Source organism: Aethalodelphis obliquidens, unplaced genomic scaffold, assembly GCF_003676395.1.
Source record: "Aethalodelphis obliquidens isolate GAN/ISIS:26980383/991018 unplaced genomic scaffold, ASM367639v1 scaffold10, whole genome shotgun sequence".
NCBI lineage: Eukaryota > Metazoa > Chordata > Mammalia > Artiodactyla > Delphinidae > Aethalodelphis > Aethalodelphis obliquidens.
In genome coordinates this window covers 33,136,911-33,157,968 of record NW_020837954.1, presented here as the reverse complement: position 1 = coordinate 33,157,968, position 21,058 = coordinate 33,136,911, and the positions used below count along the sequence as shown (strand labels likewise).

Sequence of the window (21,058 nt, the reverse complement as noted above, 5' to 3'; positions counted from 1 at the left end):
CTTCAAGATGGCGGAAGAGTAAGATGCAGAGGTCACCTTCCTCCCCACAAATACATCAGAAATACATCTACACGTGGAACAGCTCCTACAGAACACCTACTGAACTCTGGCAGAAGACCTAAGACCTCCCAAAAGGCAAGAAATTCCCCACGTACCTGGGTAGGGCAAAAGAAAATAGAGAGACAAAAGAATAGGGACAGGACCTGCACCAGTGGGAGGGAGCTGTGAAGAAGGAAAGGTTTCCACACACTAGGAAGCCCCTTCTCAGGTGGAGACTGCGGGTGGCAGAGGGGGGATGCTTCGGGACCACGGAGGAGAGCGCAGCAACAGGGGTGGGGAGGGCACAGTGGAGAGATTCCCGCACAGAGGATCGGTGCTGACCGGCAGTCACCAGCCCGAGAGGCTTGTCTGCTCACCTGCCGGGGCGGGCAGGGGCTGGGAGCTGAGGATCGGGCTTCAGAGGTCGGATCCCAGGGAGAGAACTGGGGTTGGCTGCATGAACACAGCCTGCAGGGGGTTAGTGCACCACGGCTAGCCGGGAGGGAGTCCGGGAAAATGTCTGGACCTGCCTAAGAGGCGAGAGACATTTTCTTGCCTCTTTGTTTCCTGGTGCGCGAGGAGAGGGGATTAAGAGCGCTGCTTAAAGGAGCTCCAGAGACAGGCACGAGCTGCGGCTATCAGCGCAGACCCCAGAGATGGGATTGAGACGCTCAGGCTGCTGCTGCAGCCACCAAGAAGCCTGTGTGCGGGCACAGGTCACTCTCCACACCTCCCCTCCCAGGAGCCTGTGCAGCCCGCCACTGCCAGGGTCCTGTGATCCAGCGACAACTTCCCTGGGAGAACACACGGCGTGCCTCAGGCTGGTGCAAAGTCATGCTGGCCTCTGCTGCCGCAGGCTCGCCTCGCACTCCGTACCCCTCCCTCCCCGCCGGCCTGAGTGAGCCAGAGCCCTCGAATCAGCAGCTCCTTTAACCACGTCCTGTCTGAGCAAAGAACAGACGCCCTCAGGCGACCTACACGCAGAGGCGGGGCCAAATCCAAAGCTGAACCCTGGGAGCTGTGCGAACAAAGAAGAGAAAGGGAAATTTCTCCCAGCAGCCTCAGGAGCAGTGGATTAAATCTCCACAATCAACTTGATGTACCCTGCATCTGTGGAATACCTGAATAAGAAAACGAATCATCCCAAATTGAAGAGGTGGACTTTGGGAGCAAAAGATATATATATATATTCCCTTTTTCTCTTTTCATGTGTTCTGTCCGTCTGTATTTTTTTTTAACGTTTTAAAATTTATTTCTTAATAATTATTTTTTATTTTAATAACTTTACTTTGTCTCCTTCCTTCCCTCCTTCCCCTTCCTTCCATCCTTCCTTCCTTCCCTTTTTTCGCTTTTATTCTGAGCCATGTGGATGAAAGTCTTGTGGTGCTCCATCCAGGAGTCAGTGCTGTGCCTCTAAGGTGGAAGAGCCAACGTCAGGACACTGGTCCACAAGAGATCTCCCAGCTCCATGTAATATCAAATGGCAAAAATCTCCCAGAGATCTCCATCTCAATGCCAAGACCCAGCTACACTCAACGACCAGCAAGCTACAGTGCTGGACACCCTATGCCAAAGAACCAGAAAGAAAGGAACACAACGCCATCCATTAGCAGAGAGGCTGCCTAAAATCATAATAAGGCCACTGACACCCCAAAACACACCACCAGATGTGGACGTGCCCACCAGAGAGACAAGATCAAGCCCCACCCACGAGAACACAGGCACTAGTCCGCTCCACCAGGAAGCCTACACAACCCACTGAATCAACCTTAGCCACTGGGGGCAGACACCAAAAACAACGGGAGCTATGAACCTGCAGCCTGCGAAAAGGAGACCCCAAACACAGTAAGTTAAGCAAAATGAGAAGACAGAGAAACACGCAGCAGATGAAGGAGCAAGATAAAAACCCACCAGATCTAACAAATGAAGAGGAAATAGGCAGTCTACCTGAAAAAGAATTCAGAGTAATGATAGTAAAGATGATCCAAAATCTTGGAAATAGAATGGAGAAAATACAAGAAACGTTTAACAAGTACCTAGAAGAACTAAAGAGAAAACAAACAATGATGAATAACACAATAAGTGAAATTAAAAATTCTCTAGAAGGAATCAATAGCAGAACAATAGCAGAGGCAAAAGAATGGATAAGTCACCTGAAAGATAAAATAGTGGAAATAAATACTGCACAGCAGAATAAACAAAAAAGAACAAAAAGAATTGAGGACAGTCTCAGAGACCTCTGGGACAACATTAAAGGCACCAACACTCGAATTATAGGGGTCCCAGAAGAAGAAGAGAAAAAGAAACGGACTGAGAAAATATTTGAAAAGATTATAGTTCAAAACTTCCCTAATATGGGAAAGGAAATAGTTAAGCCCAGGAAGCACAGAGAATCCCATACAGGATAAATCCAAGGAGAAACACGCGAAGACACATATTAATCAAACTATCAAAAATTAAATACAAAGAAAATATATTAAAAGCAGCAAGGGAAAAACAACAAATAACACACAAGGGAATCCCCATAAGTTTAACATCTGATCTTTCAACAAAAACTCTGCAAGCCAGAAGGGAGTGGCAGGACATATTTAAAGTGATGAAGGAGAAAAACCTACAACCAAGATTACTCTACCCAGCAAGGATCTCATTCTGACTTGAAGGAGAAATTAAAACCTTTACAGACGAGCAAAAGCTAAGACAATTCAGCACCAGCAAACCAGATGTACAACAAAAGCTAAAGGAAATTCTCTAGGCAGGAAACACAAGAGAAGGAAAAGACGTACAATAACAAACCCAAAACAATTAAGAAACTGGGAATAGGAACATACATATCGATAACTACCTTAAATGTAAATGGATTAAATGCTCCAACCAAAAGACATAGACTGGCTGAATGGATACAAAAACAAGATGTGTATATATGCTGTCTACAAGAGACCCACTTCAGACCTAGGGACACATACAGACTGAAAGTGAGGGGATGGAAAAAGATATTCCATGCAAATGGAAATCAAAAGAAAGCTGGAGTAGCATTCTCATATAGGACAAAATAGACTTTAAAATAAAGACTCTTACAAGAGACAAAGAAGGACACTACATAATGATCAAGGGATCAATCCAAGAAGAAGATATAACAATTGTAAATATTTATGCACCCAACATAGGAGCACCTCAATACCTAAAGCAAATACTAACAGCCATAAAAGGGGAAATCGACAATAACACAATCATAATAGGGGACTTTATGGACAGATCATCCAAAATGAAAATAAATAAGGAAACACAAGCTTTAAATGATACATTAAACAAGATGGACTTAATTGATATTTATAGGACATTCCATCCAAAAACAACAGAATACACATTTTTCTCAAGTCCTCATGGAACATTCTCCAGGATAGATCATAACTTGGGTCACAAACCAAGCCTTGGTAAATTTAAGAAAATTGAAATCATATCAAGTATCTATTCCAACCACAATGCAATGAGACTAGCAATCGATTAGAGGAAAAAATCTGTAAAACATACAAGCAGATGGAGGCTAAATAATACACTACCTAATAACCAAGAGATCACTGAAGAAATCAAAGAGGAAATCAAAAAATACCTAGAAACAAATGACAATGAAAACACGATGACCCAAAACCTATGGGATGCAGCAAAAGCAGTTCTAAGAGGGAAGTTTATAGCAATACCATCCTACCTTAAGAAACAAGAAACATCTCAAATAAACAACCTAAACTTACACCTAAAGCAATTAGAGAAGGAAGAACAAAAGAACACCTAAGTTAGTAGGACGAAAGAAATCATAAAAATCAGATCAGAAATAAATGAAATAGAAATGAAAGAAATGATAGCAAAGATCAATAAAACTAAAAGCTGGTTCTTTGAGAAGATAAACAAAATTGATAAACCATTAGCCAGACTCATCAGGAAAAAAAGGGAGAAGACTCAAATCAATAGAATTAGAAACGAAAAAGGAGAAGTAGCAACTGACACTGCAGAAATACAAAGGATCATGAGAGAAAACTACAAGCAACTCTATGCCAATAAAATGGACAACCTGGAAGAAATGGACAAGTTCTTAGAAAAGCACAACCTTCCGAGACTGGACCAGGAGGAAATAGAAAATATGAACAGACCAATCACAAGGAATGGAATTGAAACTGTGATTAAATATCTTCCAACAAACAAAAGCCCAGGACCAGATGGCTTCAGAGGTGAATTCTATAAAGCATTTAGAGAGGAGCTAACACCTATTCTCCTCGAACTCTTCAAAATATAGCAGAGGGAGGAACACTCCCAAACTCATTCTATGAGGCCACCATCACCGGGATACCAAAACCAGACAAAAATGCCAAAAAAAGAAAACTACAGGCCAATATCACTGATGAACATAGATGCAAAAATCCTCAACAAAATACTAGCAAACAGAATCCAACAGCACAGTAAAAGGATCGTACACCGTGATCAAGTGGGGTTTATCCCAGGAATGCAAGGATTCTTCAATATACGCAAAACAATCAATATGATACACCATATTAACAAATTGAAGAATAAAAACCATATGATCATCTCCATCGATTCAGAGAAAGCTTTTGACAAAATTCAACACCCATTTATGATAAAAAAAAACCCTGCAGAAAGTAGGCATAGAGGGAACTTTCTTCAACATAATAAAGGGCATATATGACAAACCCACAGCCAACATCATCCTCAATGATGAAAAACTGAAAGCATTTCCACTAAGATCAGGAACAAGACAAGGTTGCCCACTCTCACCACTATTATTCAACATTGTTTTGGAAGTTTTAGCCACAGCGATCAGAGAAGAAAAAGAAATAAAAGGAATCCAAATCAGAAAAGAAGAAGTAAAGGTGCCACTGTTTGCAGATGACATGATACTATACATAGAGAATCCTAAAGATGCTACCAGAAAACTACTAGAGCTCATCAATGAATTTGGTAGAGTAGCAGTATACAAAATTAATGCACAGAAATCTTTAGCATTCCTATACACTAATGATGAAAAATCTGAAAGTGAAATTAAGAAAACACTCCCATTTACCATTGCAACAAAAAGAATAAAATATCTAGGAATAAACCTACCTAAGGAGACAAAAGACCTGTATGCAGCAAATTATAAGACACTGATGAAAGAAATTAAAGAGGATACAAATAGATGGAGAGATATACCATGTTCTTGGATTGGAAGAATCAACATGGTGAAAATGATTCTACTACCCAAAGCAATCTACAGATTCAATGCAATCCCTATCAAACTACCACTGGCATTTTTCACAGAACTAGAACAAAAAATTGCACAATTTGTATGGAAACACAAAAGACCCCGAATAGCCAAAGCAATCTTGAGAATGAAAAATGGAGCTGGAGGAATCAGGCACCCCGACTTCAGACTATACTACAAAGCTACAGTAATGAAGACAGTATGGTACTGGCACAAAAACAGAAATATAGATAAATGGAACAGGATAGAAAGCCCAGAGATAAACCCACACACATATGGTCACCTTATCTTTGATAAAGGAGGGAGGAATGTACAGTGGAGAAAGGACAGCCTCTTCAGTAAGTGATGCTGGGAAATCTGGACAGGTACATGTAAAAGTATGAAATTAGATCACTCCCTAACACCATAAACAAAAATAAACTCAAAATGGATTAAAGACCTAAATGTAAGGCCAGAAACTATCAAACTCTCAGAGGAAAACATAGGCAGAACACTCTATGACATAAATCGCAGCAAGATCCTTTTTGATCCACCTCCTAAAGAAATGGAAATAAAAACAAAAATAAACAAATGGGACCTCATGAAACTTAAAAGCTTTTGCACAGCAAAGGAAACCATCAGCAAGATGAAAAGACAACCCTCAGAATGGGAGAAAATATTTGCAAATGAAGCAACTGACAAAGGATCAATCTCCAAAATTTACAAGCAGCTCATGCAGCTCAATAACAAAAAATCAAACAACCCAATCCAAAAATGGGCAGAAGACCTAAATAGACATTTCTCCAAAGAAGATATACAGATTGCCAGCAAACACGTGAAAGCATGCTCAACATCATTAATCATTAGAGAAATGCAAATCAAAACTACAACGAGATACCATCTCACACCGGGCAGAATGGCCATCATCAAAAAATCTACAAACAATAAATGCTGGAGAGGGTGTGGAGAAAAGGCAACACTCTTGCACTGTTGGTGGGAATGTAAATTGATACAGCCACTATGGAGAACAGTATAGAGGTTCCTTAAAAAACTAAAAATAGAATGACCAATTCAAAAAGAGTCATGTACTGAAATGTTAATTGAAGCTCTGTTTACAATAGCCAGGACATGGAAGCAACCTAAGTGTCCATGAACAGATGAATGGATAAAGAAGATGTGGCACATATATACAATGGAATAATCCTCAGCTATAAAAAGCAACGAAATTGAGTTATTTGTAGTGAGGTTGATGGACCTAGAGTCTGTCATACAGAGTGAAGTAAGTCAGAAAGAGAAAAACAAATGCCGTGTGCTAACGCATATATATGGAATCTAAGGGAAAAAAAAAAGTCATGAAGAGCCTAGGGGCAAGACGGGAATAAAGACACAGACTTACTAGAGAATGGACTTAAGGACATGGGGAGGGGGAAGGGTAAGGTGTGACAAAGTGAGAGAGTGGCATGGACATATATACACTACCAAACGTAAAATCGATAGCTAGTGGGAAGCTGCCGCATAGCACAGGGTGATCAGCTCAGTGCTTTGTGACCACCTAGAGGGGTGGGATAGGGAGGGTGGAAGGGAGGGAGATGCAAGAGGGAAGGGATATGGGAACATTTGTATATGTATAACTGATTCACTTTTTTATAAAGCAGAAACTTTGTAAAGCAATTGTAACTGACAAGTTACAAGTAACATTGTAAAGCAATTATACTCCAATAAAGATGTTTAAAAATAAATAAATAAATAAAGGAGGGTAATATACACATGATCATGGGAATCAAATGCAAGAAAAGAAGCGGAAACCCTTATAAATCATGAAACTTGCCCTGATTAAAAGAAATTGCCACAATCCTAGCTCTTTGACCTGGAAAGGGAGTGTATGTATGTGTGTGAGGTGCAGAGATGTGAAAGCAATTTTAAAGTGTTTCATGAATGTATAATTCCATAAGAATTCTGTCTTTGATACCTTCAAGCAATGTAATCAATTTGTGAAAAGAACAACTGGGACACATGAATGTTTCAACGGATTAAAGCCTGCCTCCCAATATTTCCTTCCTCTTAACATTTAAGCTGCCAGAGGAAAGGGGAGGCCTCTGTAGCCCCTTTTCTGTGAAGAGTGTGTTACATTGTACATGACCCAGGGGCTAGAGAGATTTCAGCAAAACAACATTTAATAAACCCCCCAAACACATAACTTCCTTGGGACCCCTCTCTCATGCCTTGCTCTGAACTAGCTCAGATGCAGGGGTCAGAGCCTCCACTGTCAGGCTTTAGGACTGTCAGTCACTGCCATGCTAGTCTCAAGAAAGCTTTCCACTGGGAGGAAATGGCCGCAGAGTGAAGACTGTAACACAAGCCTTGTCCCAAACTGCCCTTATCCAGTTTGGCCTCTGAAAGCCGAGGACTGTCCTCCACGCGCACTCACAGTCTCTCAGCCCACAGGGGCTGGAAAAAAGAGTATCTACTGCTCTTTTTAAACAGCGACCACCCCTACCCCCTCCCCCAAAATAAGGAAAAAAAGAAAACCTTACATGCTCCTTAATTTATTAAAAATAGAAAAGGTTAGACACTGTGACTCTAATTTTTATTAGAGCTGTTTCTTTAATGAAGTCAACTACTTTCTATGGCACAGTTTTATGATTATAAGAAGGAGGAGGTGGGACCTCCCTGGCGGCGCAGTGGTTAAGAATCCACCTGCCAATGCAGGGGACACGGGTTCGAGCCCTGGTCCGGGAAGATCCCACATGTCGTGGAGCAGCTAAGCCCACAAGCCACAACCATTGAAGCCTGCGTGCCGCAACCACTGAAGCCCGGGTGCCGCAACTACTGAAGCCCATGCACTTAGAGCCCATGCTCCGCAACGAGAAGCCACCGCACTGAGAAGCCTGCGCGCCTCAACTACAGAAAGCCGGCAAGCGGCAACGAAGACCCAATGCAGACAAAATAAAAAATAGATAAAGTTATTTTTAAAAAAGGAGGAGGGTCCTCCTGGCGTTACTGATAAATGATCTGTGGGGCACCTTCCCGAGCTGCCTGCAGACCAGCCTCCTTCACCAAGTGCCAGGCCAGAGCTCTGCTCTCCCGAGCGAGGCTTCTCACCTTGACCCGCCCCCACCCTGTCAGCAGCCCTCGTGCGGTACCCACGGGGCACTGTGCCCTCACAGTCTGGGTTAGTTCCACCGGCTCCACTGCCTCCGGCACGCTGACCTGCTTTCCTTCCATGGAGCCCGGGCCCAGGCTGAGACAGCCTCCCTCCTCTGTACCTAAGTTCACCCTACCCTCCTTCTAAGCCACAGCTCAAACTTCATCTCGTCCAGAGGAGAAGCTTCCTCTCACACACGCCACCCATTCCCGAAGCCTCGGGCTAACCTAAATCCCCGATCCTCCTCAAGGCACCTTTGTCATCACTTAGGAGGTGAACTGGACTGACTGCTCCTGGCCACTGTTAACACCTGGAGGGTAAGGATTCTGAGTCATCGTGATCCCCTCGCCTTGAGAATGGACTGAACCCCCAAAGTGCTCAAAAAATACTCCCCAAGGGACCGGCTCAAAGACAACAGAGAAGTTCCATTGCTCTGAGAGTAAACATCATTTATAAACAGAAACACCGAGAAGACCTTGAAGACTCTCTAGCCAATCCTCTTTCATGAGTCCTGCCTCACAGGTAGGAAAGTGGTGGAACTCTGGGTCCGATTTCCCAGTTCCTGTTCCCCTGATGCCCCCATGACATCCTGCTGCCTGCCACTGCATCACCAGGCTAAACACAGCCTGCCTTTGCTTCTTCGCTGTTGCATTTTTTTTTCTTTTGTTTAAACAATAAATGTTTATCCTGCATGCCAAGGCAACCAGCAACTCCTCTGCTGGATGCCATCACCAGCACCAGAGAGAGTGAAGGGACTGGGAATTAGAACGAGAAACATACTCACCGTCTCTACTGCTTTCAGGCCACTTCTCAAGGTGCTTATTTCCTTGTCCAGCTCAGTCATGCTGTTGTAAATGGCAACATTTTAGTAACCAACATGGGACTTACACTTATTGTATTAAATATATGATGAGTTTAAATATTTCATGCTTGGAAGTCCACACTACTTCATTTTAAATGTTTAAAATTCCCTTCAGTGTTCAGATCTCACAGAAAGACAGCAACATTTTAAACTTATGAAATTTAGGTATGGAATTATGGGGGTTTTTTTGTTTTCCACAGCCAGCAGGTATAATATTTATAGGTTAAAAAGGGCAGAATAGAAATATGTCATGTTTCAATCACAAAAATCTCACTTAAGCAAATTACTGTATGTGGAAATAAATTTCTTGCCATGTGTGCCTCCCTTTGGACAAGGCAAAGAAACAGTCGATCCACAATCGTGTGTGCTGTGCTCTTCATCGTTATTATATTGCTTTTCATGAGTGCTGTGGTAGTATGAATGTTACGAGGTGATGGCCTAAATTTCAATCAACAATGATTTTTCTTAAAGTTTTACTAATTAGTTTTCATTTTCATTGACTTTTTTTTTTTTTAAACAGAGAAAGTTTCCTGGGCTTCTCCCATAATGCTTTTTATTTGACAGCTTTTAAACATGAGAGATTACAACTTAATTCTCACAGAGAATTCACATGTAAACAAATTCATTGACACTTCATTTACTTGAACATTTTAATTTCATGTCTTACATGGTACACTTCTACCAAACTCTACAGAGGGAAAAAATTAGCCTGCTCATCAGGCTTTTTAAAATCACTGCAAAAAGATGCAGTTTAAATATGTTTTTAAAAAAAGGGGAGTGGGGTATTTCCCTGGTGGCACAGTGGTTAAGAATCCGCCTGCCAATGCAGGGGACATGGGTTCGAGCCCTGGTCGGGGAAGATCCCACATGCCGTGGAGCAACTAAGCCCGTGCGCCACAACTACTGAGCCTGTGCTCTAGAGCCCGCAAGCCACAACTACTGAGCCCACGCGCCTGGAGCCCGTGCTCCGCCACCGCAATGAGAAGCCCATGCACCACAACGAAGGGTAGTCCCCCATCGCCACAACTAGAGAAAGCCCGTGCGGGACAACCAAGACCCAATGCAGCGAAAAAAAAAAAAAATTTTTAAAAAGGCGGGGTGGGGGCAAAAGGAAGCAGGAAGAACAGCAAGGAAAAGTGCCTACCCCTCATGAGGTCTCTGAAAAGTGGTGTGAAGTTTGTGGGGAAAGTTTAGTGATTTTCCACTTTATTTTTAGTTCCTTCATTTGCATAAAGACTGCTTTCCATTAAAAGGTTGCTTGGTTTCTGGGAGTGTGTACACATGGGAAAATTACTAGCAACACCCTGACCTGCAGGACTTCCATTTGCTTAAACATGTATCCTCATATCCTCATTTAACTAAGTGTGCTCCCACCTGTATTTTAAGAGACCACCCTTTCCAACTACTAGTGAAACCACACTGCTTCCCTAGACTCTTCATAACTCAGAAAATTAGGTTTTGTAGAAGTTAGAAACTGCATCCAGGAATATTCTGAAACAGCTAGAACAAGTATACAGTGACCCTTGAGCAACACAGGTGTGAACTGTACGGGTCCACTTATACGCAGATTTTTTTTCAATAATTATGTGCTACATGGTCTGTGGTTGACTGAATCCTCAGATGTGGGACCATGGGTATTGAGGAACCCCGCACAGGAAGGGTCAGCTATGAAGTTATATGTTGGATTTTCAGCTGTGCAGTGGGGATTCGGGGGGTGCCGGCACCCTTAACCCCACCGTTCAAGAGTCAACCGTATATTCAAACTCATGTAAAACATCTGAGTGACATGGATACTATTCAAACTTTATTTCATACACTGTTCAGGGGAAAGCAAACAGAAGGACCCTCTTCATGCAACGCTAACTATCTCAACGGCTAAACCACAGTCCAACGGATTTTAAAAACTGAAACAATTCACTCTAAGTACTTACTTTACTTTTGCTGCTTGAGGAATGTCCCGCAGCTCCTCATTTAGATTGAGAACCTTGGGGTATTTATTTTCCACAATAGTTATGAGATAGTGCAAAAGTGTAATGTTCCTACAATTACAGAAGGAGAGAGTATTAAACATGGTTAATATCTGCATATGATTTGTATATTCAAGTGATTACTTCCACAAGAATGCTACGTCCCTGCATTACTTTCAAAATGTGTAGGTTCCTGAAAGGCAGGCATTCTTAAGAGAAAGGGAGTAGAGGAGAGCCTTCGTGGGATTTACAAAAATATATGCCAAAAGCAGCACACATCTTCTGAAAGGGAAGGGCAGGGGATAAGAATTACGTTTTTGGCCCATAATGGGGATCCTTCACAACCTGCGTAATGCGATGGGTGATGGAAATGAGTCTGAACCATTGCCAAAAGGGACATCCCTTCACAGTGCATCCACCCAAAGACGAGGCCTGCCCTGCAAGTTCCTAACAAGCAGGGTGGGGTGGGGAGTGAGGGATGTTTAATCCACTAGAGAGGACAGCTAATTTTCAAGTCTGAAAGTACAGAGCAGCAACTCACTGATGAAAATTATTGACAATTCTCATTTAAGGGTTTCTTTCAACTGGGTGATAACATTTTTCCCTTCTGAAAGTTAGAATGCCCCCTATTTCAGGGCAGGACCTGGAAATGGGCCAGGACTGTGCCATCATGGATATGATACCCTCGCGGCCTAATTTTAGCAACACTTCAGCTCCTAACTGCACAACCAGCTCCCTCTTTGGTGGTGACAGGGCTGAACCCTGACTGACCTGGGTTGAAAAGGCGGGCATCTGATAACACTATCTATGAGGCCACGCTGTGGTAGTCTGGTCCCCTGGTCCCTGACTCTGATGCACATTACAATCACCTGGACCCCAGATGCCTGGGCCAACCTGAGACTCAGTCATTGGAATGAGGTGGGACCAGATGTGGGTATTTTTTAAAACTCCCCACTGAGACTAACAGCCAAGATCAAGAACCACTTATGCTATTGAAAGTTAGCATAATCAGGAGGACACAAATGCATTTCTTTAAAAACATTTCCATAATTTTTAGGCAGTTTGCTAATTCACAAGGTTAAGGACCCCCCACCCCCCCGCAACAAAAGTAAAGCAGAGCTGCCGAACAGTTTTTCCCCGTAGCAACGCAAACCATTTCTGGTTATCCTTGCAGCTTCCTGGAGGTCAAGGCAATCCTATTCCTCTGAGTCAACTCAGAGGAGTCAACTGAGTCCCACACGGAAAAAAAATTCCCCTTATTTTTCTTCCTCTAATAATTAGAAAACCATTGCTCAGCAAAGTAAAACAGTGGCTAATACTTGTGGCCACTTATTTTGCAGGTGTTCAGCTGTATTGTTCCACTTCAATTTTGCCTTTCACAGAATCTATGTGTCTGCCATGTGCCGGCTGCATGAGAGGCAAAATCCCAGCAACCATCGCGAGAAAGAGTAATGCCATTTTCCTTCATTATTTCAGAGAAATGCTTTGTTAGAGAAATTTATTTAATTAACCATATATGCCTTTTTTAGTGTAGAAAGACTTAAAACCAGATCACATTTGGATAGCAAACCACATTTGTCTGCTATCCAAATAACACCTCATATGAGTGAAGAGAAATTCCTGAATAATAAAAACAACTAAACAGCCTCACATTTGACTACTCTCTGGTCATTACCAGAAACAAGCCTTTAATGCAGAGTGAAGAGGGAAAAGAAGAAGATCAGAAATGTTTTTAATTTATTGTTTTGAAAAGGCTTATTGTGTATTGGATAAAGTTTATATCATTAACTAGCAGATAATCATGTAGTAAGTACCAGCTTATCAGTAAGTTGGAAGGTGGGGGGCAAATGTGTGTGTGTGAGTGTGTGTGTATGAATGAGGGGAGAGGGAGAGACAGAGAGAATAGGACTGACTGGTGGTGAGGATTTCCTTCCTCCCCAACCTGCAAGCCCAGTTGAAGAGGAGACCGTTCCTTAAAAGATGGCTGCTCTTTATATGCAAGTAAGGTGCTGCAGTTACTTACTGCAACCTCCAAATAAAATCGGTCTGTTGGTAGCGGAGAGCTGTGGGCAGACCACCAGAACAACTGTCAAATACCTGTAAGGCCAAACACCTTGCTGGTTGTGACCTCAGACAAGCTAAATGAGCCACCTGACCCTGCCTCGGTTTCTTTATCTGACAACAGGCGATACAACACTTGGCCTGGGGACCTCACAGGTTGTTGTGACAATCAAATGTGAACGGGCTCTGAAAGGATCAAGTGCTTACATTAAAAATAAGGTGGTGTTCAGAGAAAACCATAATTCAAAAAAACACATGCACCCCAATGTTCACTGCAGCACTATTTACAACAGCCAGGTCATGGAAGCAACCTAAATGCCCATCGACAGATGAATGGATAAAGAAGATGTGGTACATATATACAATGGAATATTACTCAGCCATAAAAAGGAACGAAATTGGGTCATTTGTAGAGATGCAGATGGACCTAGGGACTGTCACACAGGGTGAAGTAAGAAAGAGAAAAACAAATATCATATATTAACACATATATGTGGAATCTAGAAAAATGGTACAGGTGAACTGGTTTGCAGGGCAGAAAGTGAGACACAGATGTAGAGAACAAACGTATGGACACTAAGGGGGGAAAGTGGGGGGGTGGGGGTGGGGGTGTGATGGATTGGGCGATTGGGATTGACATATATACACTGATGTGTATAAAATAGATAACTAATAGGAACCTGCTGTATAAAAAATAATAAAATTCAAGGAAAAATAAGGTGGTGTTGATAGAACGTATCAGCTGTGCGTTGTTAATCTATTTCTACACGATGCAAAAATAAGGTTTAGCCCCACAACTGAACACACTGCTTGTTTCTTATACGATGGATTCAGGGTTGCCATAATGCTATGCTTCACTGACCCTATAGAAAATATAGAATAAAAAGTCTCACTGGTTGGGAATAATTAGGGTGAACAGCCTATACTTCTAAAAATAATTCGGGTTACAGAGAAGTTTACCTTAGAAACAAATTCCTTCCAAGTCAGTGGGAAACACAGCTCTCAGGGAAGCTACAGTTAATATGCCTAATGCCCTTACCTGGAAATGACACTAGCACATTTTCACCTTCTGGTGTCTCTAACAGGAATCTGTTCACCTAAAACACACTTTCTAGGAAGCATTTTAATGAGTCTCGGGATGAGCAGCTGAATACCAACAGCCAAAATGCATTTACACATTGTCATTTTTTAAGGTAGCTGCTAGCTTCCACGTACCAAGGAAACCATAACCTACAAAGCCAACAAACTTCACATTGTCATCAGCTGTCAGTTTTTTAACTCTGTGGAGGAGTAGCAACTAGGAGAGGCCGTGAGGGGGCTACTAGGGTGCTGGTAAGGTTCTGTTTCTTGAACTGGGCACTAGTTATACAGATGTGTTCAATTTGTGGAAAGTCATCAAGCTGTACCTTTACGGTGAGTGAACCTGTCTTTTGTGTATTACACTGTAATCAGTTTACCCGAGAAAACCCCAAACACAAAAAACTTGGACTAGATGATATCCTTGTGGAATGAAAATGAAGGATAACTGGCCCAGTGGGAACTTGGGGATACGTGTGGTCATGAGACAGGAAGGGAGGAGTCAGTGGAGAAGGAAAGAGCAGGAGAGGAGAAGTGCAGACCAGACACTTTGGGATGAAGAGGCCCAGGAGGACCAGAGCGTACAAAGTTGAGCCCCGACCTAAGCTCCCAGATCTTCCATACTTACTTATCGATACTGGATTTTGTGTCAGCAATCTTATTTAGGCTGGATATCTTGAATCCATATGCATTGCCTCTTTGGCCTTTATTCATGTAATTTCCAAATGCCAAAACCACTTCCAGCAACTGCTTCAGGGCATTGCTCCTAAACACCTCTTCTGAACCAGAACGAATTGCTTCAAAACAAAAATACATAAAACTATTACAACAAGACTTTTCAATGATACCCATCCTAAATCCACACACCTGATAACAGATACTGGAGATGGAAGATGGGGCTGTTAGACTACCAGGGAGCACTTTCTGAACACCTTTACCAGAAGCCAAGAGCAAGGGGGCAAGGAGAGCCAGCTCAAGTTGTTCAAGAGACCCAGAGACAGGTGCACAGTCCTAGCCTTTCTCAGTCTTTTTCTTGGCTGACTCCCCGACCATAAGCAGTTAGGAATACATAGAGCAGCTACTGCCTTTTCCACATTCCTTTGCAGACCCTTTCTTGCCTGGTGTGAGTCAGATCACAGGACAGTTGATCAATTCCACTGATAGAAAAACTGGGCAAACGTGTGACATGTCACAGCTGGCAGGTGTCATCAGGACCCCAAAGTCAGCCTGCACTCTGTGGCTGTGCTCTTCAGTTGCCCACATTTCAAGCACCTAAAAATTTAACAGCCTCAAAATCAAACCATGTATCAGCCTCAAATCTTCCCTCAGAAAAATCCAGTAAGGCCCCGTTACAAGAAAGCTAACTGTAGGTTTAATGCCAGTAGCGATCAAATAAATTCCTCACCAATACCCAGATTGCAAAAGCCCAGTTCTGCAGAGGAGTCCAGGGAGTGTGCTGTGAGTTCCAGAACCCAGGCTAGGCCATCAAGCCAAGGACAGACCTTAAGTAATTATCTGCCAGAATTCCAACAGATTTCAAGCAAAAAAAAAAAATCACCAAAGGGATCCAGTTTACTATATGCACTTGCATTGCACTTGTAAATGGGTACTTGAGATGAACATCATTGCCAGTCTGGGCAGCTTGACTTTACCTTCCACTTTGGGCTTCACTTCTGCCACACGCTCTGCAAACTTCTTTTTGAAGTACAGCGACTGCAGTCTTTGCTGATAATGATTGATTCTGTAAGAGCAAGCATCAACTAATGAACACGTACTTAATACATGTATGTTCACTCAATGAATATGGAGGTGATGGTACCTTAGAGCACTCCCACCCCAACACGCACACACACACACAGAGTTCCTCTCCTGGACAGGAGCACAGGGTCTGAGGCCAACTGCACCTGGAGAGCCCATTTCCCAGTGCCCTATGGGGAGTGTTCGGGCAAGTGCAGCAGGGCCTTAGCTCCAATCAGCTTATGCAATTGCTAAAAGAAAGTGAGAGCTAACTGCTGTTGACTAAAGCCCCTTTCACTTCCTCAGAGTCCTAGTAGCTCTTGAGAACAGAAAAGCGATAAAAAGGAATGAAAATGTAAAGACTCCCCGCTTCTGCTGCAAATGAAGGGCAGTTGCCTGCACTCCTGCCATGGTGCTTCACTTGCCACAAAGTGTGCCTTGCAGAACTGTAGGGTAAAACTTGTCTCCGGCATTCTCTCCTCACACCATCCTCTCCCCACTCACGTCCCCAAACCTTCCTCTTTCTTCACAGTTAGGTCCCTAGCTGCACCCCTCAGGGCTGGAAAGCTCTGCCTTCCAGGATAGCGACTAGCGACTAGAGATAACAGGCCACTGGCCTGTGATCACCACCAATACAGGCTGCTTGGTGTTTCTGAGCGGGTGAGGGTGGGCATACCTGCCCAGGCCTTCTGAACTCACTGCCTAACCTGCTCTCCGGAGGAAACTTCAGTCCAGTAGGACTAGTGATCGGCCCTCATCCAAAACTATACCATATAATCAGACAGATGCAGGCCAGGTTCTGCTCTTATTAGGTGACCTTGGGCAGGAATCTTAACTCCTCCAGTTGCCAGCAGAGAATACCTCCCTGCCTGACAGCCCTCCTGGCAGGGCTGATAGCAGGATTAAGACACATGCAAACATCTAGACAGTTATTAAGGCGCAGTTATTGCAGGTGGCCATGTGTTTGTCTACACGAAGGGTTGCTGGGCATACGTGTCAAAATTTCAAAACCATCCTTTGTTCTACAGTAGTATGCAAAATGGCAAGTTGAGGTGAAACAACAAAAATAAGTCCAGATATAGCAGAAATGCAGAGTGGCATGTTCACCTTGGCCACCATGTAGGCCACTGGCACTCAGGGGAGGAGCTCTGCCCTGGGGTTGACTGAGAGTTTCAGGATCACTGGTCCTTGTCCAATGCAGAATCAATTCGCTAGGCCTGGGATGGCAAAGCAACTCGGCTCACATGCCAAACTCAATTACGGAGCAGCAGCTGCTGCGGGGCTTTCTGGAGAAGGGTTGAGAAAGCTTGCCAAGGTCCCGTGGGAAGAGTGCCACGATCGATTAGTGATGTCTGCGTGTGTCATGATTTGACATCCAGACCCCGGCTATTTAGTTATGTGGGCTCTACGTTGATACCTCTGAGTCTGCCCATTGTTTCTATTTTACAACCACCTTGAGATGTTGAGGTATAAGGAGGAGTGGGCTAGAATCCCAAGGGATCAAAGTGCTGAGGAGAATGACACTGACTAGAACCCAGAAAAGTTATGACTTGATTAGGTTAAAGTACATGAGCCAAAGAGGCCCAGAAATAGAGATAACTGTGAGAAACTCTGACCCTGGCTCACCCATGGGCGAGAACTCACATAAACAAAACAATCAAGTTCCACACAACTCAGACTTGAGGAGATTTGGGGATTTAAAAAGGCTTCAAGTTAAGGCAGGTTAACTGGCCCAGATAATTCAACAGGAATCAAAAGATTCACTTCCTTAGAAAGGCCAGCGGCATCTTTGCTTTTTTTTTTTTTTTTTTTTTTTTTTTTTCCGCGGGCCTCTCTCTGTTGCGGTCTCTCCCGTTGCGGAGCACAGGCTCCGGACGCGCAGGCTCAGCGGCCATGGCTCACGGGAGCAGCCGCTCCGCGGCATGTGGGATCTTCCCGGACCGGGGCACGAACCCGTGTCCCCTGCATCGGCAGGCGGACCCTCAACCACTGCGCCACCAGGGAAGCCCCATCTTTGCTTTTTAAACATTTTCAAACTCACCTGCTCATCTCGAAAAGGAATCTATCAGCCTTGGCCATCCGATCCAGTTCATGTTTATGTTCTTCCAACAGATCAATGTCACTTTTTTCAGGAACAAATTTCAAGAGCTAAAAAGTACATGCAAATATTGAAACTGAGGTTTATAATTTAAATTCTTGCCCTAATTTTTCACGCGTTCAGTTAAATTTGTCCCAAGATGAAATTTTAACATTTAATTTATAAGCTCTCCTCACAGGTGACTGTTCAGATACAATGAAGTGATTAAATCTTTCCATTTAGGTGGCCAAAAGGTACAAACTTCCAGTTACAAGATAAATCGGTAACGGGGATGTAGTGTACAACATCATGGTTATAATTAACACTGCTGCTTGATATATAATGAAAGTTATTAAGACAGTAAATCCTAAGAGTTCTCATCAGAAAGGGAAAAAAAGGTTGTTTTGGTTTTTTGCCTTTAAAACACTTTTATCTATATGAGATGATGGATGCTAACTAAACCTATTGTGGAAATCATTTCACATTTGTAAGTCAAACCATTCTGCCACACACCTTAAATTTACAGTGATGTATGTCAATTATATTTCAATAAAATGGGAAAAAAACCTTTCTACTTTTACTTGAAAGTAGTTAAACCGGTGTAAGATTCATTTCTGATATCTACGTGTTCTATAGTGCCCCTCAAATCAGAATTGGGAAGTTCTTTACTAGGACCCACTTTACATAGTCCATTAGAAAGGGGCTTTGGAGATTCAACCTTCTCATGAGAAGATGCTACAACTGAGGTCCAGAGAGATTAGGTCACTCACCCAGGATTATAAAGCAAGTGTGTGTGATCTTCAGAAATAGAACCTGGGTCTCGACTTCCAGCTCTATGTTTTTTCCCTATTACATCATGCTGAAATGAGTAATTTTATGTGTATTTTCTAATCAATCTGCTTATTTCTTTGGCTTATCTAATTCCATCTCATTTTTTGCTCCATGTAGAGTTAGGTGAGAGGAACACAATGGGATGTGAAGTTTTTGATTCCATATTTTATTTTGGATGAAGAAATGAGCATGGAATGTGGAAGAGATAGCAATAATACTTAAAGTAGGAAAAGCACTTCTGTATGTGTCTAATTTTCTTTAAAGGCACAAACGTGTATGTGTATGCCCAGGGCTGTGTTTGTGTGCTATTTTCTAGATCAAATATTCTTGGACTTTTTAAAAAAAAAAATTACACTGAGCTTCTGGACCCTGAGATCCTCCCCATAAACTTGATGCTGGCATTGGGTGGTCCATTTAGCAGGTTCGTTGGATTTAATTAAGGGAGCTCAGAAAAGGCAGTCAGTCTGGGTACCACCAGCAGAGAAAGAGAATTGGAACTACAGGGAAGGAGATGAACGGTTTGAGGTTGGAGATATATTCCAGGCAGAGTGCTTATCATGCTGGGTTCTGGAAGGGGCAGTGCAGCACTTACAGAGGAGGAAGAGCGGCCACCACAGCAGTGGGGGAGGGCAGCAGTGGGCAAGGTCAGGGAGGAGCAAGGGCCTTGCAAAAAATTCAGTCTTTATTTTGAGGGCATGGGATGTAACTTAAAATCTCAAGTAGGGGAATGAGTTTGCACTTTAAAAAGAACACTCTGCCTGCAGAATGGAGAAAGAACTAGAAAGGATCAAAAGTATTGGGGACTGTGATTAGATTGTTGATGCAGTAATCCAGGTGAGAGACGGTGGTGGCCTGGAATGGGTAGTGGACAGGTTCTAGAGATATTTATGGGGTTTGAACTGGCCTGACTTGTTGACTGTGGTAGATGAGGGTCAAAAGGATGAGGTCCAGGCTTCTGGCTTGGGCAATGATGTACACAGAGTGTAACAGGGAACCCAGGAGGAGAAGGTTGGAGGAAGGTGGGTGAGGAGAAGGTGGATTTAGTGTTTGAAATACTGGCAAGAGAACCAAGTTGTGATTTCTAGTAGGCAGGTGGACAAATGGGTCTGAAATCCCAAAGAAATCTGGAAGACAAAGCTTTGGTCTGGGTTACAACATGCATGGATGTGCGTAAGGTAACCAGGGGGCCCATCAAGAGAAAAAAGCAGGGCTGGAGAGAAGCCGGCATTGATGCGATGAGAACAAGAAGAGGAACCTTCGTAGAAGGCAGTGGAGGGGCCTATGTGGAATCACAGGGCCAAGGGAAGAGGTGTTTCACCATGGGGCAAGTGGCCATCGGTGTCACACACCACCAATACGTCAAGGAAGATAAGGACTGCAAAGTACTCCCTGGCTTTGTCAACAAGAAAGTTCGTATCCTTAGTGAGAACAGCTTAAGGGAGGTGAGGGGGACGGACTGCAGTGAGGTGAGGAAGAGTGAACAAGCTTTCAAGAACTGGCTGTGTCAAAAAAGAGAGGAGGGGCTTCCCTGGTGATGCAGTGGTTGAGAGTCCGCCTGCTGATGCAGGGGACACGGGTTCGTACCCTGGTCCGGGAAGATCCCACATGCCGCGGAGCGGCTAGGCCCGTGAGCCATGGCCGCTGAGCCTGTGCGTCCGGAGCCTGTGCTCTGCAACGGGAGAGGCCACAACAGTGAGAGGCCCGCGTACCACCAAAAAAAAAAAAAAAAAAAAAAAAAAAAAGAAGAAAGTAGCAGAAGGGGATGTGCAGTCTTAAGAGGTGTGTGTGGGAAGGGCTGGGACCTGAACAAGTTACATGTTGAGAGGGCAAGGTAGAAGACCTTGAGGAGAGGGGCAGGGCCCCCTGGGTGAGGTCCCTGAGCAGAAGGAAAGGATGGGCCAGAGTAGAAGCCAGGGACACCCCTCTCTCCTAATGGGGTGGAAGGCGGAAAGACGGAAGTAGATGCCAGGGAATTCACAGGTCTGGTGGCCTGAGAGCTTCTAGGCATGGATGTTCCCATGTTCAAATGGTAACA

General features: G+C 43.5%; 1 protein-coding gene across 3 annotated transcripts in view; it reads right to left on the bottom strand.

The window, feature by feature from the left end:
• DAAM1 (dishevelled associated activator of morphogenesis 1) overlaps positions 1-21,058 on the bottom strand; it is a 179,351-nt gene that overhangs the window by 7,929 nt on the left and 150,364 nt on the right. For all 3 annotated transcript variants that reach the window (XM_027111387.1, XM_027111385.1, XM_027111386.1), the window contains 5 exons: positions 18,157-18,263; positions 16,031-16,119; positions 15,007-15,175; positions 11,205-11,312; positions 9,196-9,256 (listed from right to left, as the gene is read on the bottom strand). In XM_027111387.1, the coding sequence (XP_026967188.1) occupies positions 9,196-9,256; positions 11,205-11,312; positions 15,007-15,175; positions 16,031-16,119; positions 18,157-18,263 (534 nt within the window). The remainder of the gene's footprint in view (positions 1-9,195; positions 9,257-11,204; positions 11,313-15,006; positions 15,176-16,030; positions 16,120-18,156; positions 18,264-21,058) is intronic.